The sequence below is a fragment of the Eleutherodactylus coqui genome, chromosome 1 (genome assembly GCF_035609145.1).
Source record: "Eleutherodactylus coqui strain aEleCoq1 chromosome 1, aEleCoq1.hap1, whole genome shotgun sequence".
In the NCBI taxonomy this organism is placed as follows: domain Eukaryota; kingdom Metazoa; phylum Chordata; class Amphibia; order Anura; family Eleutherodactylidae; genus Eleutherodactylus; species Eleutherodactylus coqui.
This window is the reverse complement of record NC_089837.1, coordinates 101569126-101593890: the sequence shown is the minus strand read 5'-3', so window position 1 is coordinate 101593890 and position 24765 is coordinate 101569126. Positions and strand designations below refer to the sequence as shown.

Below are 24765 nucleotides of genomic sequence, written 5' to 3'. Positions count from 1 at the left end.
TTTTCCCAAATGTCACAGCTGAATGTTGGAGATTGTGCGGAGTGGAGCACATGGCACCCTCCTCCATATATTTTGGAGTTGTGGGAGACTACACCCTCTATGGCAGAAATTTTTTGCGCTAATCAGTAAAACAGTGCGCTCAAAAGGATCCCTTGAGTCCCCAACTAGCTATTTTCCTGATAGAAAGAAGATTCCAGAAAGGCTTAGGAGGATAGTTTCCCCACATCCTTCTAACAGTGAAAATCCACAAATCGCCAAGAAGTGGAAGTCACGCAACCCCCTTCTCCAAAGAGTTGAAGCGATCGTACTCCACGGCACATGCGAATGAAGACTCGTGTCCACAATAACAATTCATCATAGGAGGATGAATAAAAAGGTGCCTCACTTCCTCCTGCAAATGTGCAATTATTAAACTCTGCGACTTCCATATTTCGAATGACTCAAAAAAAAAGTCACAAAAACAAAATTAGCAACACAAAAGTCAATCTTTATTCAAAACAGTATTAATACATAACAATCCTTGTTACAATAAACGTGCTTTTAGAGAGTCAAAGTCTGAGCGCATCTAATCACATTATACAAAAAAAGTATACATAATTGAACTGGCTCAGAACGGTTGCGTCGTCCACCCACTACGAAAGACATTGTAGATGTAGAATGCAAGAATGGTATCTTGGTTGTTTTTGGAAGACAACATTGAGTCTACATATAAAAAGTATGAAAAACTGTGTGGAAATGGGTTTAAAAAACACAAATTTCAAATCCAAAAAAGAAAAAACAAAAACATGGGTTTCATGCAGGAACCCTTTCTGATGTGGACAGATTAAACTAAAAATACCAAACCATAGCATACAAGTATTTATTTCTAAACGTAAATTTTTGATTCTCTCTAAAAAAGGTCTATTATACCCCAGATGATCTGTGGGCTTTAAAATGGTAACCTTCAAAACAAAATCTACATCTGTAGATCGTACCAGATTCCAGCAAACTGCTTGTGGTTTTTTACTAAGGGTACAGGTCTTACTCACATATGGCAGCTGAGAAATGACAGCCCACAGAGGCCCATTTTATAGTCCCAATCAAGGACCGTAACTAGGCACCCTTCACGTTTTTCCCCCCAAACGCTAAAAATGACTAATCTAAACACAAGAATGATGTGTAACATTTTAGGACATATTAAGGAATGTTCCTCATCTGCCGATGCAACCCTTGATTTGATCAAAGAGCGAGCTACCAGAAAACCGGTATGCGAGCGACCTAATAGTGAGTGTAGACATTGTAAGGGTGTTTATAGAACATTGTACACACAATGGGGAAATGTATTGAAAGGTGTATTTGATAGGGGTAATTCTCCTCCCCCCCCCCCCTCTATATAAAATACAAGGAAATGATTATTGGACATCACATTGGATTATTACATAAATCTGTTATACAAGTACAGTAGTAGAGTGGACTGTTAGCCATGTACAATACTTCACAACCTGCTGTATATCGCTCTGTTCTCTATACTCAATGCACAAACATTCAGCTGATTAATAAGGGATGAATTGTCCCTATGGCTACTCCCAATTCGCTTCCAAGATAGAAAACTGTAACAAAAGGATAGATTGTGCACTATTACTGCAACCTGCTCTGTACCCATCTGAATATACCAATTAGGGACAGGCACCCAAGACTTGGTGCAGACCCTCCTCCTAATGGTCCATCAGGACTTGTTATATATGAAGTAGTCAGCACTAGTGTATGTGCCGAATGATCCTTAATGCAATTGTTCGGGCATATACAGTTCCACTGTTGTCTGTAACGCATTCCTCTTTACAAAAAGCGATGTGTTGCTGACAATAGAGGATTTGTGGTGCCAATCAGCCAACATACAAGGGTCTCCTGGCACCTTCACACAAGGCAGTGATCAGGTGGACAAAAGTTTGTTCTCAATTATCGGCACTTGTAAAAAGGCCCTTAAGCTACGAAGTAATAAAATTGACCCCGTAGAGGGGCTTAATACTGCTGAAGGAGCACCGGATGTTACCAGTGATCAAATACCACCTGATTTACATTGTCATTCATACACTCTTAAATACTATAAAATCCCTCCAGAAGGAAGCTACTATACATGAACTTTCATGTCTCAAAGTACCAAAACACTTTCAAGGATTCACTTACCACTAAGCTGGGACCTAGAAAGTGACTACACAGACACCACTGGGGCAATTAAAAGCGGTGCAAAGAAAAAGTAACAGCTCCACACACCGCACAGTGGGTTAAATTGGTATTACAGGCCTTGTCCTACTGAAGTGAATAGGACTCGGCCTGCAGTACCAAACAGGGCCACTGTGCAATGTATGGAGCTGTCCGCTTCCTGCAGCAAAACTAGAAGAGGGATAATCACTTTAATAAATCTCCTACAGCTGATCCATATGGACACAGCAGCTATACAGAGATTGATAGCTTGTACAGGCATAGCATAAATGTCTGTGTAGTTATTAACTGGGCATCAGCCTAGCGACAGCCATGAGAATTTATGAGTCAAATAGCAGGTTTGTGTAACATGTTTTATTTATATTTTTCTAAACAAAAACCCTTTTATTATGGAACATGTATATACATTGGAAAGAATGTTCACCAGATTTATTTTTATTGTGGATAACCAAAACAGAAAACTTCTGCACAAAGTGAGCAATAAAAAAAAAACAAAAAACAAAAAGTTTTATAATGTCTAAAAAAAAAAAACAAAAAAAAAAAACCACAAAAAACAAAAAAGTAAATAAAAATATGGTCATTGTATCGTATGAGCCGAGAACTATCATCTCCACTTTTTCCATATTCTCTCACTTGTCATGATGCATAAAATTTGGGGGTTTCCCTACAATTTCAGTCAAGTCAAATACTAGGAGCAGAGAAGCAGCAGGTCCTTTATACTTCTGCGGAATGCCTGTAGTGACAATCTACTAACCTGCAATAAGTGCAGAGCGAATACTAGAAAGCGGCCACCTCATGCATGGTGTGATCTGTACCCAAGGAGATAGACTGAATGCTAGCTGTAACTTTCAGCACATTCAATGACCCAAGTTCTCTTCCTGAAGTCACACGGCCGCTCACATGGTCAAATCAACAGAACCAGCTATTCCTATATTTAACACAATGTAGAAAGACAAACTTAGGAGGAATGAAAAATTGAAAGAAAAATAAAATAAACTTATTATCCCTAGTGAGAAGTTGGGTATAATCTGAATTACACTAATTACTTCATATGATGTTGTAGATCACATGGCAACATCTTACTAGCAACAACCTTCAAAAGAAATGGTAGAGCAACACTCAAAAGAACACTGGGGTGATTAGTCTTGCCTCAAGTTTCTAAGGCCTTACAACTGCCAAAAAGCCTTCCGATTTCTTGACTCCTTTGGATTTTGCATATGATGTCTTTTTGTTTGCATATGTCACTGCAATAAACTGAGCAAGCGTCATTTTTGTGTTTAAACATGCATTCAACTAGATATGGATCATTGAAACAACTCCCTTTTTATCATTAGAATTAGCTAAAAAATTGCAAGACTGTCCACAAAACAGGATTTCATATTAAAGACAACCACTAGAGTCCCAAGATGTTAAGATATGCAATAATGGAAATCTTCGGATCCTGAATTAGTGTTAGGCAAAGTGTTGAGAGAATTCAGAAGAAAGAAACTTCTCGCTGGAGGTATAACACTTCAGCACCATCTAATAAGCATCTTACTTGCTTGCATATCTTCCATCTCTAAACCTGAAGAAACAGCAACCAGAATAGGTAAGTAATCAGAAGGTGGAAACAACGTTAGACAGATATCCTGTAAGTTGACTTACAGGAGTTTCACCATTAACCCTTCCTGAGCAGCCTATGTTGTGCCTTAAAGGGGTTTTTCCATTACCTAAAACTGCTCCAGTCACGCTGCTCCCTGGTTGCTACTGACCAGGACATGTGACTGCTGCACCCAGTCACTGGCTATAGAAGGTAACTGTAGTAGACAGTGATTGGCTGCATCAGTCACATGTCCTGGTCAGAAAGTCCTGGCTGTGGAGCAGTTTTAAGTAATGGGAGAATCCCTTTAAGAGATTTTCATAATCCCATTGCAAGAGCCATAACTTGTTGACCTAGCCGTATGAGGGGTTGTTATTTTGAGGGACGAGTTGTATACTCCAATGACACATTCTGTACCCTAGAATGGTATTTTGTATTACACCCAGAAATGTTCCCTACACCCGCTATTTGTTTGGGGGGGGTTGCAGCATTTCCCCATTCAGTAAAACTAACATGATAACGTATCTAAATTAGCTCGATTACTGCGACAATAGAAACAGTTTGTTTTTTTTTAAAGGAAAAACCAATTGAATCTGCATCGTCGCATTCCAAGACCCACAGCATTTTTAGTTTTCTGGCAATAGAGTTATGAGGTCTTGTTTTCTTTGCTGGAAGAGTTGTAGTTTTTATTGGTATATGACTTTTGGATTGCTTTTTATGACGCTTTTTGGGAGGTGAACAAAATAAAAACAATTCTGGCATTACTTTTTAAAATTATTTTTACAGCATTCACCATGCACTATAAAATATTTTCACTGACCGGGTCATTATGAACAATTCCTGTTAGGTGTTTTTAAAATATATTTCATTCATTTGAAAACTGTGGAGGAAAGTGCTTTTTTTGTGTGTGTTTTTTCCCCCTGTCATTTAAACTTTATTGAACTTTTTTTTCCCCCTCTTGACACTTTATTCCCTGAAGGACTTGACTATGAGATGGTTTGATCGCTGGGACAGTACACTGCATTTTTCTCATGTGGTGCATTCTACTAAGCCCATTAGACTCATTGGGATCTAATAGACCGCATTACCTAGCAGATATGTCAGGCTCCCAGCTGCAATGGGAACCCTTCTGATTGCACTGCAGTGTCCCAATGGGTGACCTACAAAAACCACCCCTCTCCCATCGGCTTACATGATAGTTGCTATGGACTGTGGCATCTAAATGGTTAAACTGCCACAATCTAAGGTTTCTCTGTTCCTGGCAGAAGCCTGGATGTTATTCAAGTGAGCACCTTATGATGTATGTGCAGGTTTAAAGTCTATTAGTGAGATCAGTAAAAAGGCATATTTGGGTCAGAAAGAGGTAAAAATAAATAAATAAATAAATAAATAAATAAATAAATAAATAAAACAAACCACCCACTCCAAAACAAAAAACAAAAAAAACACTTCTTCCTCCAGGATATGGGATGACTATCCCACTGGAGCTCCTGATGTGCCCAAAGACAACACAATCCGAATACCTTACTGATGTATGTTGGGAGTGAAGGCTAATCCACAGAAGAGCTACTGTAGTACCAACTGCTGGTAAAGTTACTGCTAGTTATGACAATACTCTTGAAGAACACGTCTGATGAAAGGTGTGCTGAAAACAGAACCTAAGGGTCCTTTTACATGGGATAATCAACATCCGCACCAGCGATTGCTGCTCAGTGAATGGAGGCGGAGCGCACTAGACATTACTTTGAATGAAGGCGGGCATCCAAAGCTGACAACTAGGCTGATCATCGTTCAATATTTTTTTAATGTCTGCACAATCCGAACTTTAATAAATCGGTCAGTGTAAAAGCGCCCTTACAAGTATGCAGTATAAGAGACCTTTTTCCCAGCACTGTACTTGTAGGAAGACAGAAAAACGCCTTTGACATAGAAGTCAACATTCTTGCAAGTCAAATAGGTGGCGCTATAGAGGCATTGTTGCATCCTCCATTTGCATACATTTCCCAGAGGAGCATGCACGGCCTTATAAGTCTCCTCACACCTACACTTTACCACTTGACTCAGCACTGTGTAAACTTTGAGATCTAGAATGTTAGACATAGTAGGCAGGAAGCAACATGACAACATTTTACATTCCCTGGTTGATGAAGATAAGGAAATCCCATAGCTGCAATTTGTCAACGCATAGCTTTGAATAAGAGCGAGGGGGGGGGGGGGGGGGCCGACATTTTTTGCACGATCGGAAAACTGAGGTAGCTGATAAAAACCAAGCTAAAAACAAAATGCATAGAAGGCTCAAGTTATGGCAATTGGTAATTTTGTTCTAGGTTTAGAACCAATGAGGACTGATCGAACCCAGAATCAAAATGGCACAAAGGCTGAGGATAAGAGACATGACAAAACACACTTACACTGGTAGGCTAATCACCATTGTGTTGGGACATAACTATAAGTTGGTGTCCCTGGAGGCCGATATGCAGGCATTGTAACTTGGTGAGGAGTTACTGGAGTTGGCGAATGGGCGGTCAACAATGTACCTAGAAAACAAGAATTAGATCGTTATAATACATTGCAAACCTATTCATTTTTAAACGTATCATCTGCAGCAAATGGAAGGCAGCAGCAAAAAAAGATTAAATTAAAAAAAAAAAAGTGTAGCAGTTCAGAAGAACATAAGGACATAGAGGCTTCCTTTACATTCATAAAACATCCAAGTTTAGTTACAGTGTGTAACAGGAAATACACGCTCATACCTGCCGACATTGCCATTGTGGTTCCAGCTACCATGCCCATAGCTACACCGCTGCCTCTAGGATTAGGGATTGCCGTAGGGTACATCGTTGCAGGCATACCATTGGGCTGCACAACTGTAGTGTGATGGATTACGTGTGGAGGAGCTGCATACAGAGGCTGTGTATAGTAGGTTCCCTGCTGCAAAGAAAAAATATAATTACTTACAGAGAAACTAGTTCAGCCGTTCCGAAGAGTTGTGTCCTGTATTTTAGAGCTCAGCAGTGAAGAAAGCAAGATTTGAGAGTCTTCGGTATAAACACGACGCATGTTATGCCTGACTGATCTGTAATGTCGCTTTATGCTGAAAGCCTGCGTAGAAACACTGTTGCTCACATAGCCACACGGCTCATCACTTTGTACCACAGCTCTCTTGTAATAAAGCCTGCCGCTGTGTGAGCGGCTCGCATCACTCAGGTTTTATACCCGTGTATGTTTGACAGCCAGCAGAGATCTTCAAAATAAAAGGACAGGTCATTTATTAAAAAGATACTAGTAATTATTAGGAAATTATAGTACCAGGGTTTCTGGTGGTGCAATGCACCATCTACTAATATTGGAGTTATAAGCACAGGGCTGCTGCTTTAAGACCTGGGATGACATCACTGTCATTGCATCTCTAGGGTGTTTGATAGATCATAGATAGCTCTGCTACACATACGTCAAACACACACACAGCTCTGCTACATGCACGTCACATACACAGCTCTGCTACATATATTCTTCATACAACAAGGATGAAAAGCAGTACAGCATTTAAAAAAAAAAAGGTTGACTTCTGAATACAACGCCTGGTATATAGCTCGTTCACTTATACATGCATAAGATACAATATATGTCTACAACTGAAATGCTGACAGACACATTAATACTACTAATGTAACCAGCCTTTACCTGTGCATATGGATTTTGCTGTGGGTAGGCACTTCTTACTGGGTATACTGCAGTCTGGTAAGGGTTAGGAGAAGAAGAATAGGGTGGAACAGTCCCGCTGGTGGGGGAACAGGACACTTTGTATGGCGTACCTGACGTATATCCTGCAAGATAGCAGCATGATGGGTAAGAGTACATATTCGGGTGTAGACAACAAGCTGTTAACTGTAATAATTCTAGAGTGTAAGGTATTGCTGTAAAAGGTAGAACCATAAGATTAGCAATGAGATGGAGTCAGACAGGACTCACAGTAATTACATCAACAAAGCATTTCATTGAAGAACCTCTCCACCTGTAAGCTGCCTGCAAGTCCCCATAGTAGCCGCTTCCCACAGTTATCTAGCCATTTAATCTCCACAGCTAGAGAGACTGACCGCCAGACCCTCTGGGTTGTCAATATCAGCAATAGCTGGTGGAGATTACCTATACAGATTCCTTCACCAATACAGTGAGTGCCACCATCACCATCAGTGCATGGAGTCACCCGCTCTGGCATCAGTGCCACCATCACTGTAGGGAGTCACCCACTCTGGCATCAGTGCCACCGAGGAAGACAGACTAGTTGTGTGCGATGAAAGCTTTTACAAAAATGGTCACAGGCAGTTTTTAAAGTTCTTGTAGTACTAAAGCAAAAAGAGGAACATTCATCAAATTCACGGAGTATTTGGCTGCCATTCTCCATTTTTTTTTAAAATCAAGTAACACAGATGAGCTCATTTCAATCTGCGACATTCCACATCTTATTTGCGTGCTACAACATGCAGCACTTGCACCAAGTTCTCATAAGCCAACTGGAAGGCGCTTGTGCTGTGAAGACCTTCTTACTCCATACTAAAAAGCACAATAGCATCTCATGTGAGTTTGAGAGTCTACATAATGGCATTCTATGGTTGTGTAGCCAGTACGGGCGTCAGCCTAGTGGGCAGTGATTGGTCGCCACCATCATGTGTCAGATACAGCATGTCGTTTCTGCACCCACGTAAATAAAGACCGCTGAACTGTCCGTAAGAATTGTGAAAGACAGGCATGTGTGATTCTGCGCTATAACCGGGAGTTTCCAACTAGCGAGAAAACCCGGTTAATAGAAGGTAAGTCGGCACGCGCTTTTTACGGAATCTGATGTAACACTAATTTTAACAGTCAAGCCACTGATATTTAAAATAGAAATATATGGTTCATTACATACCTTACTGGGAGGCGAGTATCACTTGTTTTATAGAATATAGCAGGCAGTACCCCTTTAAGTTCAGCATCTTTTTTACCTTTAATAGGTTTAATGTATACAGCAGGTTTATCTGCAAAGCACGCGGACATTAAAGGGGTTGTCCCACGAAAGCAAGTGGGGGTATACACTTCTGTATGGCCATATTAATGCACTTTGTAATGTACATCGTGCATTAATTATGAGCCATACAGAAGTTATTCACTTACCTGTTCCGTTGCTAGCGTCCCCGTCTCCATGGTGCCGTCTAATTTCAGCGTCTAATCTCCCGATTAGACGCGCTTGCGCAGTCCGGTCTTCTCCCTTCTGAATGGGGCCGCTCGTGCTGGAGAGCTGCTCCTCGTAGCTCCGCCCCGTCACGTGTGCCGATTCCAGCCAATCAGGAGGCTGGAATCGGCAATGGAACGCACAGAGCCCACGGTGCACCATGAGAGAAGACCTGCGGTCCACCGTGGGTGAAGATCCCGGCGGCCATCTTCGCAAGGTAAGTAAGAAGTCACCGGAGTGCGGGGATTCGGGTAAGTACTATCCGTTTTTTTTTTTTTAAACCCCTGCATCGGGTTTGTCTCGCGCCGAACGGGGGGGCTATTGAAAAAAAAAAAACCCGTTTCGGCGCGGGACAACCCCTTTAAGGCCCTTCGTACATTAAGTTTTTCTGTCCAACGCCGATACAATCCCAGATTTCAGTCTTCTATACAGAATACTGCATAAGGAAAGAACCATAATGTCCAATATGTAAGATGCGGACCCCATATTGTTCCCATGCTCGTCAGTCTTAAAGGGATTTTCCAAGGAATTATTATTGGTGATGTATCCTAAGGATAACGCAACAACCCCGGTCAATTGGGGTCTGCCACACAGGACCCCGACTGATCAGGTGTCTGCTGTCACAGGCGCTACACACTGGGGTACGAAGAGAGAGATGCTGCTCCATTCCATGTAGTGGCCAGAATGTGTAACTACAGGCGCAGCTCATAAAAAAACAAAAAAAAACAAAAAAAAAACAGCAAGAGCTGTGCCTGCAATTAAAAGAGCCAGCTACTACACAGGGGTCAGAGCAGCAGTTTCTGGTACATACCTCAGTGTATAGTGATGCTGACCGTGGTTTCCCGATCAGCTGATAGGTCAGGGTCACGAGTGGCAGACCCCAGCCAATAATCTACCGATGACCTATCAAGGGGATAGCTTATCAATGGCATTTCCCTGGAAACCACCTTTAAGACTGACAGGGAAACCACGTGGGATCTCCATCTCACCTATTGAACTCTATGGTTCTGGCTCTATGAGGTTTTCTGCATAGAAATAGAAATCCGGGAGGGAATCTGTCCTGGGCAGGAAAAAAAAGTGAAGAGCCTAACAACCATTTGAAAACTTCAGCCACTGAGCGTCTCTACATCTAAGATCTTCTATAGGCTGTTACTTTACTCCTATACCACAGGAGGCATGTAAAAAAACTCGTAGGCATTCATTAAAATTACCTGATCGCAGCATCTAAGTGGGGGTCCTTATGTAGAAGAGTTAAGGCGGATTTTACTTGTAGATTTACATCAGCAAAATCCACAGAATACAGGTAAATGGATAAGATTTTACAAAATCGCATCCATAAGCTGAGGATTTTTTTCTGCATGGTAATTGACCTGCAATGTGGATTTTAAAATCTATCGCGTGTTCTGTTGAGGATTTCAGCCCTTTGACAGTAGATGTGAAATCTGTTGTGTACTCAGAGCAATATCTGAATGCCCACTTGCATATTTGTGGCGAGGAAGAAAAAAATAAATAAATGTCTGCATATGTACCTGCCCTAAACAAGAATAGCTTCCTGCAAGAATCCATACCTTCAGTACTAAGGTCTCAATTACATGAATACCACCCGTTATTCTTTCTGCACATTTTCCATACAAGGAGCCCCATCTTCCAGTCGAGTAAGGAAGGGAGTACAAAAATGCAAAACGAAGGCATTGGCAATAGAAGAGAAGATAAATAGCTGGGATGGAAAAGGAGGCAGACTTCCCGAGAGTAAACCCCAGTAACTTCTGCAGAGCCCTTTAACACTAGCTGTGCTGGGGTGCTAAAACTAAGCTATGAAAGTTAAAGGGGCGGTACCAGGAGTGCAAGTTATCCTCTATCCATAGGATAGGGAATAACTTTCTCATCGGTGAGGGTCTCACTGCTGAGCCCCCTGCGATCCCCAGAACCGCACTCTTATGTCCTGTTCATGCTGAGCATGTGCAGTCAGCATTCCATTCGTTTCAACAGGGCTGATGGAAATACCTGACTGGGTGCCGCTCTGGCATCTCCGCAGCCCTACTGAAAGTGAATGGTGCGCTTGCACGACCAGTGCTCCCTTCAGTCTCCTCACTGTGGGGGTGCAGTAACCAAACAGTGAGGATGTCGGGGAGCATGGGACCCCAATTCAAGATAGTCGGGGGTTCAGTGGCGAGACACCCACGATCAGCAAATTATCCCCTATCCTGCGGATAACAAATAACCTGCACTCTTCATACAACCCCTTTAATGGCAAGTCTCACTGAGTAACTAACCTTAGAGAAGGGGTAATCAGTTAGCCACAAATGTGGAGTTTAGGTGCCAGATGGCTGCAGGCACTATCCAAATACATCACGTTTCTAGCATATTTTACCTTAGACATAGAACTTTCAGGTACTTATTTTGCTTTTTAATGCATTACTTAAAAGGAAGAGCAAAGACGACTAGAGGTAAAGAAAAGCAAAGCAGGTACCTGAATTAAGTGCACCGTTTCTCGCAGCAGAGAACGTGTGCCCGAACATGTACATTTGCAGACCGGCAGTCGCATATGATGGTTGTTCTACCTCTGAAAACAAAAGTTGAATTTTAGTTCAGTTTAGCTTCAATGTCAATGCAGTTATAAATGAATGGTACCCCCAAGACACGAGGGCACAGACTGCAGGAAGCCGAGATATTTAAAAGGGGGTCCCACAAAGAAAAAAAATATAGTTTGTTTATAGTTAAATCTGTCCCATAATTATAGTTTTTAAACCTCAGTAATTGTTCCACCCGCTCAGTCCTGCTTCCGTCTCTGCTCCCTTGAGTACAAGGAAGGATCCCTGCTGTGATGAGCGGCTGCTTCTGAAGTCAGAAGGTCAGAAGGCATGCAGAATTGGTGATGAGAGAGGAGACAGCGATGCTGCAGAGAAGCAAGACTGAGCAGTGTGATCAGCCTGGGACATTTACTGAGGTGGACCGGACACAGAAGTGTCTTCAGTACAAACAGCAGGTAGCTACATTCTAAAATCAGTCCTGGAATATTGGGGGGGGGGGGGGGGGGGGGGGGGGGTTGAAACATTTTTACCAAGTGTAAAGCAAAAAAGGTTATAATTATGTGCCGGATTTAACTATAAACAATCTTTTTCATGGGCTACCCCTTTTAAGTACTTATATGACTAGCCTGAATGAACATACACCACATATAAATCACACAACAGATTAAGCTTGTGTCATGTTCGCAAGGTTTATAGAAATGTCTAAGGGCCCGTCCCCACTCTCATATGGTAATCCGTGAAAAGACGACGTTTCCAAAAAACCCCAGATGAAACCGTAGCGTTTAATGGACCCATAAGGTATAGTGGGTTAGATGCAGTCAAACAATTCATATACGTTTGACTGTGTTTAGCATGGCATGCATGTTTTTTTTAGATTGAAAAGTATGGCTGACTACGCTTTTCTGTCCCACAGGAAAAAAACAAAAAAAACAAATGAAAACCAGTAAGGAGGCGTAAACACTTTTCCAATAACGCAGTTAATGTAAAAAAAAAAAAAAAAAAAAAAAAAAGTATCGCTGTACATTTCAATATGCTTAACATATAAATTTTTTGTGATAGAAAAAAAAATGAAGTTGAAAAAAAAACAAAAAAAAAAAAACAGATCAAAATGTATACCATGCATAGAATTTAAAAGTGTAAATGTATGACCCCCCCCCCCAAAAAAAAACATGCATTTTTTTTTTTTTTACTTCCTTCATGTACATGAAATGTAGATGAAAGTGCCAGTGTGAACGGGCCCCAAGACACATCATTTGGCACCCCATGATTCATTTTAGATTGGCTGGATAACCGGTCCACAAATTCCTGATCACTTACAATAGCAGAGTTTGATTTTCAGTACATGTTGGTTTCCTCATTGCAGCACATTTCCTATAGGTGCCAGCCATAGTTGTTAAAAGGTGCCAACCGCTCCCACAAAATGATGCCATCTTAGGCATTATTTTGCTTCCACATAAAGGAGTAGACTTGGCAGGTACCAACTACATGCCACTGCCATAGGTAGAAGAATTCAGCCTTCAAGTATCTAGCAAGGTTTATGAACTCCACCACAACCCATCATAGCCGCAGCTCTACTTCACATGGCTGAGGCGCTCCTGACCTAGCATCGCTGGGTAGAGATTTGATCTTTGCAGAAGACTACCTATGGCCAACGCTGGGGTCACATCACAGTTGGGTGGCGTTTAATACAGCTGAGGCCTTGATGTCCTGATATACAACAGCCACAAAAACACTATTTTGACACAAATATGCCTAACAGCAGCCCATGGGTATATCAGAGGTGTACAATGGGAGATGAACATTTGCCAGGACAACCTCTAGACATGGTTTGAGCTCTACACCTTCTAGTCCCTTTACGTTAGTTATTCCTTTTTACCTGGAGTCCTTCTCTTCGGTTGGGTCATGATCTCAGTGACTGCCTGGAAATTACTTGGTTTTATGTTCTCTCCAGCACTTCCTTTCTCTATAATTACACGGCAAGTACCACACAAGTTTTTCACAACAGGGTGAGAGGGAAGCGAAATTCCTATTACAATTACTGCTGATGATTAGGGGGCTCTTGTCACACAGTAATATTTACACCATCTTCCCAGCAGGCAGAGATGGTAGTGACTCTAGCTGGTTATGTGATGCATCATGGGATTGCAAGCACAGCATAGAAGAAAAGCAAAGCAGGAGAAAAAAAAAATAAAAATCAAGATGTATCTGATAAGTATCAGGCAGGAGGCTGCACTGCATGGAAGTGACTGCAATATACAAAAGGAGACCCCCAGAATGCGACAGCCAGGTAAGTAGGGCAGGGATGGAAAAGCGTTTTTGGCTGGAATGGCCTTTTAAACATTATATTAAGGACCTGCGTGAAAAGCAATTCATTAATACATTATGAATAGTGTTCCCTCAATACTCTATAGGGTTTGCTGGCAAGTTTGCATTTATATCAAGGAGGACCATCTCCCCCATGGCTTATTTTTCCATATACATAGCCGACACCACACTGCTGTAGTGTTTAGTCATGCATACTTCTCCCGACAATACACAAACACCAAGAGCTCCGGTGAGAAGCTCAATAGAAGGGAGGTATTACCAGCTAAGAGATGATTCAGCTCCCTTCCTGGGAATTGTGGAGGTTTTCGCCGACATCAGTCCCTCCAGCCAGAACATGACATGCAGCTTGTGAATCATTCCGGCTTACATATTCATGCATAGCCAACGGTGGGGTGTGCGAGTTATTAAATACCATTCAACAGGGATCAATACTTTAAAACTGCTGCAAGAGCGACTGAAGCACATTCTGATTCTGCATTGGAGAGGAAGGAAACTTTGTATTGACTTAAGACCAAGGTCCTGTTACTGAAGCAACAAGTAGGAAGCCACCACTAGCCAAGTACAGAAACAGTACTTCGAGAAAGTTAAGTACACCTGCTTAAGACATCTACAGGACCCCGACAAGTCTCACCTAACATTAGGATTTAAGAAGTAAAATAGAAGCAACCACCTGCCATACGCTGATAGCAGGAGGCGCACGTCTAGAAATCTGCAGCAACATACTTTGATGCCGTTGCCTTAGGCCCAATGCCCACGGGCGGATTTGAATTGCAGGGCGCCCACACATACGATCTACAGTTTAAGTCGCCCATAGGGAAGCATGGGGCGTCTGCAGTTCAATTAACACCTGTGGATTTGATTTGTGGATGCCACACGAAGAAAAGAAAATCACAGCATGATCTATTTTACTGCAGATTCCGCACAGATGGGCTCCATTGATCTCTATGGAAACTAGCGATCCACAATTTGTAGGCAGATACCTCTCAAGGAGGGAGAAGGCAGTCACTTTGGGATTTTTTTCCCCCACACGGACGACCCGCAGTGCATCCGCAGGGTGGGGGAGAAACATGAGGCTTTAGGCGATGTGGACAGATGGCATAAACTGGAGAATCTGTTGCAGATTTGCCATAGAACTAGTGTTGAAATCGGCTTCGGTCACAGATTTCACCCCAAGTGTGAAATAAGTGGCAAAAACCCACCAAAAGTCGAACTGCAGTAGATTTAAATTCCATGCATCTATTTCCAATAGCTGATTGGCGGGAATCCACTGCTCTGGATCCTTGCCAATCAGCTGATCCTACAGCTTTCAGTGCAGCAGGGTTGGACATAGTTATCAGCGGTCAGGGCTGAAAGCGTAATAGACAGCTTCACTCATTGAAACGGTCTATTAAACTTCCAGCTATGGCGAGCCGAAAGCATAATAGGAGGCATTGCATCCACTGATTTCAATGGGAGTGGAGTTGCCCTTTACACTTCCTGCCCCACTGTACTGAAAGCCTGAGGCTGTCTGGCAGAGATCCATAAAGGCAGATTCCTGCCGATCAACTATTGATTACCTATTCTGAGGATAGGTCATCAGTAGTAAATGCCTAGAATACTCCTTTAAAGTGTACCCAAACTTTTAGGTGACTTCAAAATAAGTTGCCATGTGTACATGAGGAATAACACTTTTTGTCCATTATGACTTGCATCTTTCGACAGCTTTCCCCTCTGCACAGTTTTCTGAGCTGGAGGGTGTACCCTAGCTGCCATGATGTCTCTAATGTGCATCATACATTAAGAGGAGATCCTGCTCCCCTATTTCTCATATACAGACAAGCAGTAGAAACAGCTGATCAGTGTAGATGTAATTCATTTAGCTGTGACAGTGTAAAACAATTACTAGAAGTTGCAGCAGCATCTGTGCCAGTTTTTGCCTCCACACAGACTTTTGGGCAGCATGAGACAACCGCAAGATCCTTCCTTCTCCACCTGTAGTGTGCGCCAGAGCCTCTGCTGCTAGAGACAGATTTCACATGACAGAATGGACAGCAAACTAAAAGGGAAACCCTAGTAATCAGCATTTTTGATCTATTTTTCAGCACATAAACCTCATTTTAGGATAAAGTAGTTTGCACGTTTGCTAGTAATCATATTGGCTAACACATAAGCATGAGTTTGCTCAAAATTTAGTGACAAATTAAAAATCTTTTACTTTGCTTACTGCTGTAACATGCTGCAGTATTGTCCACAGCGAATGCATTACATGTGAACATGCCCTTAAAGCTCCTGCAATCTACCAAGAGCAGGTCGGTCGCATAAATGTCAGAATCAGCCTGGAATCCTGAGCAAGTTTATAATTGCTTAAGTGATATGTAATGAGTAGAAGCCATCATCAGTTCTGCCGAAGACTACTGTCATGACAGGGGGCTGTAGTCCCTCATATGTGCAAGTGCAAAAAATAAAACAGGGAATGTTTCAATGGTTTACGCACCACAGATGTGGTGCAAAACAATGGTGGATGCCACATTTGTATAAGATCTTGTGACTCACTACCAGCTTTAACACACTTAGCTACTTCAGCTCCCATTGATTTCAGTGGGAGTAAAGCCAGCTTGGGCATTTCCACCCCCGTTGTATAATGGCAGTGGGCTGGGATATCCGCTCATCGCATGGCATTTTTAATATGCAACCCCACTGTCTAAAGACACACCCAATATATTAAGAAATATACAAGAGGTATCTTAATATATTAGGCACATCTCTTGCTGCCCTGTGTGCTTACAGAATTCCACGGCAGCTACAAGCCGGCATAGATTTCAGCTGCAATTTACATCAGTTGGTTATGGCATTAGTGATAAAGATTGACTGACTAAGCATAACCCCATTTAAAATGCAAAAAGTCACTCGTTTTCGTGCAAGCCAGCACTTGTCCCAAAATTATGACTTTCTTCTGCCATAATTTCAGTACAAAAAGGATAATGAATTACTCATCATTTGTGAGACAGGCCTAAGGATACTTTTTTACATGTATAGATACCAGACTAGTTTATGTCTAATCATACTGAAATCTAGGCTGATTGAAATCGGTCTCATGTCCAAGAAAACTGGTCTGATGCAGTAGGTGTAAAAATCCATCATAGAGTGTGTAAACAGACTGAAAAATATCTGAAAGGCCGCTCACTTATAGGGAATAGAAAGGTTTTATTTCAGGACGGTCGGAACAGATAAGACGAGAATTCGTTGTATCTGTGGATGTAAGAGTCGGACCAATGTTATCAGGCTCATTGGGGAGTAATCCGTGTGTAACACCAGCTTAGTCACGTTAAGCTTGTAAAATGTTCTGCATATGTACAATGTGCATAAAGTACATTTATGCAAGAAACACTTGTTTACCTGATGGGAAAGCAGGATTTGTGCCAGCATACATGTTAGGAGAATAGGCAGGAGCAGCAGCATACCCCATTGGAAAGCCTGCTAGAAAGTAAGAGGAGATTATTAAGTTAATACAAGTTTATAGATAAAGCACAGTATCACTAAAGTTTATAGGTAACTGTTTTAGAGAAGATCTTAAGGCCCCATCATCAGGCACAAACATTCGCTGGACGGCTGATTGAAGACTTCTGCACAAAAATGCTCACCGATTGGGGAGATGTACACCCAGCCTATGGGGCAAATCTATTAGAACTGATTGTTCATACCCATAAAACACTTAAAATGAAAGTCCAGCAAGTGCCTGTGGTAACTACAGGGAAATTTGGAGGAGCAAGTCTCAAGACTAACGGGGAGTATCTTATGAAGGCACTTTAAATCACATTGGTGGGATTGCTTTGAACGGCAGATGAACGTGTACATCCACACGGGATGTAAATGCTGCGGGTTTTTCTACAGAGCAATTGCATGTGTAATTTTATTAAATCTCATCCACACACAGTCATAAACATCTGCAGCATAAATTGACCAGTGGTGCAGATTTTACAGCCACAGTAGGTTATTTCATACCGCAGATATTTACTAGATTTGCCATCTGGGTTGAATCTACACCAAAACGTGCTGCAAATCTTGTGATTTTGTGCTGCATTTTTGAACACATTCTACTGCGGTTGATAGTGTTTAACACACCATCATTCTCAGGTGTGTTAAAAAGCACTAAAATGCACAAAAATAGAGTAGACAGTGTTTGAAAATCCCAGCATTTCTAAGCATTAGTCTGCAAAGCCCCACTGAAATCAATGGAGGAGTTGTGCTGTGTGAGAACAGCCTTAAAAATCGTACATTTAAGATATATTCCTGCAATTAAAAGCGGTGGAAACCCTTTCTAAAAGGGGTATTCCAGAGACTTCAAAAAATATTTTTTTCTAATTTTCAACTATCTGCTGGATGAGTGAAAACTGATAGATTGGAGGGGGTCCAGCTGCTGGGACCCTCACCAATACCAAGAATCTAGGTCTGGTTGGCCTTCAAGGTAACAGTAGAGGTTGCACAGGCACGCCGCTGCTCCCATCATTTCATTGATAGCGCTGGAAAAAAATTCTCAGCACAAAGCAGGAAGAAAAGCTTTTAGTAATCTCCAGAATGGAGGAGCGGTGCACTCTGCCCTCCATTCCCTTGAAGCCAACAGGACCCCATTTCTTGGGATTGGTGGGGTCCCAGCAGTTGGACCCCTACCGATCTATCAATTTTCACCCATCCAGCGGATGGCTGAAAATTTCAGAGAAGGAAGAGGGGGAAAAAAAAAAAAGACGAAGGATACCTTACTCCAAAATGCCCTCATTTTTTTCAGTCTTTTAGAACACTTGTATTTCAAAAAATTTTTTAAAAAGGTGAAAAAGTCATGAATTTGAATTTTTTTTAAATTACCATTTTATTAAGTTTACATTTTATTTTGAGGGAAAAGAAAATTAAAAAAATAAAAATTTAAAAACTTGTTAAAAAGCACAGCACAAATGGTTTGTGACACTATGCTAACCAGCTATATGCAAGGATGCCAAGCTTAGACAAATGCAGTAAAAACATACCTGGCTATACAACCCATACACTATACTCACCAGGGTAACCAATGCCTTTAGTGTAAGGAACCCCAGAAGAACCAGGGCTATAAACAGGGTTCATGATTGTACACCTAAAAGAACAAAAACAGGTAGAGAGTAAGGAAACAAGTCACTACTCCCCTGAACATAACTTCACATTTACCTCGCATCAGATTTCCCTGCACATCAGTAAACAAGCCGCCAGTAGGAGAGTATGGACACACAATGAGGCTTCCCTGCAGCAGAGCGTCTACACCGAATGGTGCACACTGTCATGCGGATTTCACATTTGAAGGGGTTAACAGTTTCTATGTATGTAAAGCCCACAGCATGGGGTTAACATTGCCCAGATATTGTCCACATTGCTGGTATTGGAATCCAAGAAATTCCACTCTGTATGCACTTACCTTTCAGAGACACTTTAAAGGGATCTCCCAACTTTTTTTTTTTTGCAAAAGGTACATATTCATGCTTACAATGGAAACGCACCCACCTCCTGGTCGATTCCCTTCCCAAGTAGGCACCCCTACCATTTCAGGAACATTTAAAGTCATCAAGTAGAAGAATGGGCAACGCAGCAGTCCAGCTCAGGAGACTGCCTGCTGCCCTACTGAAACCTACATCGCCAAGGCACTAGTATCCTATGCAACTCCTGCATGCCTCCCCTAGTATGGTCACAAAAGCGTGACTGCTCCAGTCAGTGGCTTGATCTATTAAAGGGGTTGTCTCACGGCAGCAAGTGGGGTTATACACTTCTGTATGGCCATATTAATGCACTTTGTAATGTACATCGTGCATTAAATATGAGCCATACAGAAGTTATACACTTACCTGCTCCGTTGCTGGCGTCCCCGTCTCCATGGATCCGTCTAATTCTGATAGCTTCTTGCTTTTTTAGACGCGCTTGCGCTGTGCAGTCTTCTCCCTTCTGGTCGGTCCGGGCACGAGCGGCGTTCTGGCTCCGCCCCCTTCTACGCATCATCACGTAGCTCCGCCCCGTGTGCCGATTCCAGCCAATCAGGAGGCTGGAATTGGCAATGGACCGCACAGAGCCCACGGTGCACCATGGGAAAGGACCCGCGGTGCATCGTGGGTGAAGATCCCGGCGGCCATCTTGGTGAAGGAAGAAGAAGGAAGACGTCGCAGAGCGGGGATTCGGGTAAGTAATATGTTTTTTTTGTTTAACACATCCCTTGTGGTTGTCCTGCGCCGAACGGGGGATGGAAAAAAAAAAAAACAGTTTCGGCGCGAGACAACCCCTTTAAGTCCAGTGCTTCATGTGATCATCTTAATATGCAGCCTCACCCATCAAAAATGCACATTAAGAAGTGCAGGCCTCTTTATATACTAAACCCATCTCAGGCCACCCATGCACTAACAGGAAATCTATGCCAGCTTTAGGCGAGTGTAGATTTCTGCTATGATTTATGCCAGTTTTCTGGCCTAATTTGCAGTAAATGTGATGAACTGCGACTTCTTGACACAAGAATTGTGGCCCAACACCTTTAATAGATTCCCCTTCCATGTGCAAGGGCAGGTAGTTCGAGTGGTCAGTCCTTTGCGCACACTCGGCTGCTAGTAACAAACAGCAAAGTGGTTTCAATGGCAGGCAGAACAGCGGCAGCTACGTGGGCAAGCTTGTCCAAGAATCACTCATTTACTATGGGAGCATATTAGAAGAAAAATAACATTTGTACTCGCATGACACGCGGTTTGCATGTGAGCGCAATCCGTTTTTCAAAGTATTTTACTAAGGGGATCACATGCAACTTTATTCATGGGTGCGGAAAACTGATGCAAGTCTGATGTAAAAGTGCAGGGTTTCTCTTTGGCAGAAAAAAAAACACAATGGAAATTGCAGTAAAAGGGGCCTGTTTTTCACTCATCCATACTGCACCTGCCCCGTGTGGACATAGCCTAAGGGGCTCTTCACATTTGTATTTCACGTATGTTTATTCTGCATGAAAATCCTAGCGTATACCATTGTAAGCGTACCCGTATGTATTTAAAGTGTAGACATTAAATGGATGGCCATACATAGTCTAGAGAAGTTTTTCCTTACATTACATTTTTTTCCTTCACTGCAAACTATTCGTAAGGCCTCCCTTACACAGGCGCTTCTTCGGCGTTTAGCACTGCGATAAACACTGTACAACGCTCCCATTCTCTTCAATGGCGCTGCTCACACGTTAAGCAGCACGATTTTACAGCAATGTACTCTCCCTCCCCTGGGATGAAACCGCTACCACAAAGGCTGGTCAACGCTGCTGCAGCCGCCTGTGTGAGGGGGCCTTAATAGTAATTTGTAGTTGCACGCTTTTTCCTAAACAAAAACCACATACGAAGACATACAGCCATACGTTCAGCTGATGGGAAAATATTTAGATATATCTGTATACACAGACAAGCTTTGTATGTTATTTTTGAGGAATAGAAAAAAGTACATAAACCATAATTGTTTTGTATTAAAACAAATACACCTAAAGGCTAGTAAAAGCCTAACGTGAACAGAAGCTTAGTAACAAAGCGCCATAGAAGCAAACACCTTGCAAAAGATCCCACGGGCGGGGAAACGCTACAATTCTCCGCTCATGGACGCTGCGGCTGCGCTTTCCATAGCAACACTATTCACGCCCGTGGACATGCAGCCTTAAAGAGGTTGTCCTGTTTTAACCCCCCCCCCCCCCCCCCCCGTTCGGCGCGAGACAACCCCGATGCAGGGGTTAAAAAAACAAACCGGGTAGTACTTACCCGAATCCCGGCGTCTTCATACTCACCTGCTGAAGATGGCCGCCGGGATCCTCTCTCTCTGTGGACCGCAGGGCTTCTGTGCGGTCCATTGCCGATTCCAGACTCCTGATTGGCTGGAATCGGCACGTGACGGGGCGGAGCTACACAGAGCCGGCATTCTGCACGAGCGGCCCCATTGAAGACAGCAGAAGACCCGGACTGCGCAAGCACGGCTAATTTGGCCATTAGAGGCCGAAAATTAGTCGGCTCCATGGGAACGAGGATGCTAGCAACAACGGAGCAGGTAAGTATAAAACTTTTGATAACTTCTGTATGGCTCATAATTAATGCACAATGTACATTACAAAGTGCATTAATATGGCCATACAGAAGTGTATAGACCCACTTGCTGCCGCGGGACAACCCCTTTAAGCTCATTTCTTTAAGGGCTCCTGCAGACTAGCATATGCGTATATATGCTCACGAGAAGATGACGCAAGTGCACTGTGAATTGAGCGCCATCGCTTGCTTTTGCGCGCATTTTACTGTACCTTTTTGTGATGCCGGGCCCGTTCACAGGACACAGCCGCAAAGTTTTGATCCGGCTGGGCAGCCTAATTAGTCCGCAGTGTTATCCATTAACACAGCAAAATCATGGAGTGACATACACCAGTTTGTGCGGACTCCTATGGTGGCTTAAGTGCGCAAAAACTGAGCAGGTCGTGGTTTGTTTTTTTTTGCTTGACGGGTGCAAAAATGCTGAATGAGGTAACCCATTGGTTTTATTGTCAGAGGTTCATGCAAAACTCACCGGTGTGCAGGAGCCCTAAATGTATGCGCTCCCGCTGTAGTCCTTCTGCAACAACTGAACGCACCCAAAGAAAGGACTGACCTTTGCCCACACTGCTGACTTCCCGAGTTCTAAAGTAGTCAAAACATTGACCAATATATTGACTTTGGTATATATCAGTAGGACATCTCCGTCTCCACCCTTGTACAAACTACAACCATTCTCAATATGTAGAACTTCTAAAGAGCACAGATCTGACTCAATCCTACAACGTGTGCACAGAAATACAGCGATGCCAACTGGGAGAGCCCTTCACAGGGGGCATGGGAGCGGCTTCTATAAGAGGGCAGTGCCAAATATACTCATATACCTTATATTAAAGGGATATTCCGGGACTTGGTTAATATTCTTTGATGACTGACAGGTGATCAATAGAGATCAGCAGGGAGCTGCCGCTTCCATCCCGATGGGATTGTCGCTATGGTCCACGGAGGAAGCAAAAAGCACTGACCACAGCACAGCAGCCGGGTCGGTACCGCAGTGCAGCCTCCATTGAATTCAATGGGGAGCGGTGCCTGAAATACCAACTTGAGCCACTGTGCCATGGTCTGCGATTCTGCTTCATCTGCCGACCATAACAACAGTGGCACTGGGAATTGGCTGATCAGTGGGGGATCTGGGCAGCGGGTCCCTGCTGACTGTTATTGATGACCTATTTGTCATCAGTAGAAAAAGCCAAGTCCCAGAATATCCCTTCAATATATCAGACCTCCCAGGACCCCCAACTTAAATTATCTACACCAGGTACCCCACACTACAGGAATCACATCTAGAGCTTGGACTCCGTGCCGGCAGATATCACATGCAGTTATATTCTGCGGCAGATCTCCTTAGATTGCCTAGGAGACAGTTTTTCTTACAAGAATAGCGCAGTCTACGGCGCTATCAAAAAGAGCAGAACTCAGACGTTTCAGCAAGTGTCACACAGTTTCTATAGATTACAATGCGCTTCCTACTATCCTCGGGACGGATCATCAAGAGCAGATCGGCAGTGATTCAGCACTTGACAGACTATCAATATGGAGCTGTGCAGGAAGCAGACAGCTCCGAACAGTGCGCAGTGGCCCTGGCTGGTCTTACATGCCTAGCCGTATTGAAGTGAAGGAATAGCAGGATGCAATACAAGCCATGGCCACTGTGCACTGTACAGAGCTGTCTGCTTCCTGCACAGCTCCATAATGACACGGATCAGCCGGGATCTTGAGCGCTGGGTGACCGCTGATCTGCTACTGACGCCCTACCCCAAGTATAGTAGTAAGAAGGGGGAGACCCGTAATGCACCCCGTCAGCATGGCTGCCCAGCACCGTAGGGGCGCTGCACATTATACACCAGCTACCATGAAGAGCTGCAGCACACTTACAAGCTGGAAGAAGTTCTCTACTCCGTCCGGAAGGTCAGGAATTCTCCAGAAACTATCTAGAAAGAGGGGGAAAAAAAGAGACATTTTAAACACGGACCACAAATCCCAGCATGGCCGACAGTCGGTGTTCTAACAGCTGCAGTTCGGCGATCACCCGCCCAAAAGACAACGCCGGTTTCCCGGTAGTCAGCGACAGCCTCGTTGCTATGGACCCGCTACTTGACAACCCAATGAAAAGACTGTAGCCTTCATGTAGCGTGTCCATAGCAACCAGCATAGATTGGCACTGTGCCCTACCAAGCAGCGGGTACTGAGGTGCCCCCTGTAATAGTCTGAGGGGCAGCAGACATCACCGGGGGCACTAAGACCTCCTCACAGACTGAGGGCCCCACATGCATGGCAGCGGCGGGACACTGGGCCGCCAGTCCTGTGCAGACATACGGGACCGGATGCTACAGGGCTGAGAGAGGACAGACGGGGCGGCTAGGCCGCGGCCCGGCAGGTGTAGCCCGTCAGCGCAGGTAGCGGCCCCCCTGCTCCTCTGCCCGCCGCCTCACCTCCCGCTCCGGCCGCCGCACTCACCGCTCTCCGGGTTTTTCCTTTCTTTGGGAATACTGCGCAGCAACAACCTCCGGGCCGCTGACGTCACTTCCGGCTGGGGGGCTCTGCACCTCCCGCCCCACGGGCTGCTCTTATGTGGGCGGGGCTGATAGCGGACCTGTCACGTGGTGCGAGTGCCACTCGGTCGCTGGAGACGGCTGTGTTATCAAAGCTGCGAGTGTGCGCTGTGCGTCCGTACGTGTGTGTGAGGTGTACATACATATATACATACGTGTGTGTGAGGTGTACATACTTACATATATACATACGTGTGTGAGGTGTACATACTTACCTATATACATACGTGTGTGAGGTGTACATACTTACATACATATATACATACGTGTGTGAGGTGTACATACATACATA

At 43.5% G+C, this 24765-nt stretch overlaps 1 protein-coding gene across 5 annotated transcripts; it reads right to left on the bottom strand.

Moving 5' to 3' along the window:
- Nucleotides 1-466: 466 nt before the first annotated feature.
- FAM168B (family with sequence similarity 168 member B) lies at nucleotides 467-24508 on the bottom strand. 5 transcript variants are annotated; one of them, XM_066598231.1, is made up of 9 exons: nucleotides 24379-24508; nucleotides 23797-23852; nucleotides 18874-18947; nucleotides 17222-17302; nucleotides 11461-11553; nucleotides 7463-7605; nucleotides 6532-6709; nucleotides 6190-6315; nucleotides 467-3763 (listed from the first exon to the last, which is right to left on the bottom strand). In XM_066598231.1, the coding sequence occupies exons 3-8, from the start codon at nucleotides 18935-18937 to the stop codon at nucleotides 6203-6205; spliced, it is 672 nt and encodes a 223-aa protein (XP_066454328.1). In that variant the 5' UTR covers nucleotides 18938-18947; nucleotides 23797-23852; nucleotides 24379-24508; the 3' UTR covers nucleotides 467-3763; nucleotides 6190-6202. The 5 variants fall into 5 exon arrangements, with proteins under 5 accessions (XP_066454328.1, XP_066454330.1, XP_066454329.1 ...); XM_066598233.1 differs by having other exon boundaries at nucleotides 6532-6706; XM_066598232.1 differs by having other exon boundaries at nucleotides 17222-17299.
- Between the last annotated feature and the right edge of the window lie 257 nt (nucleotides 24509-24765).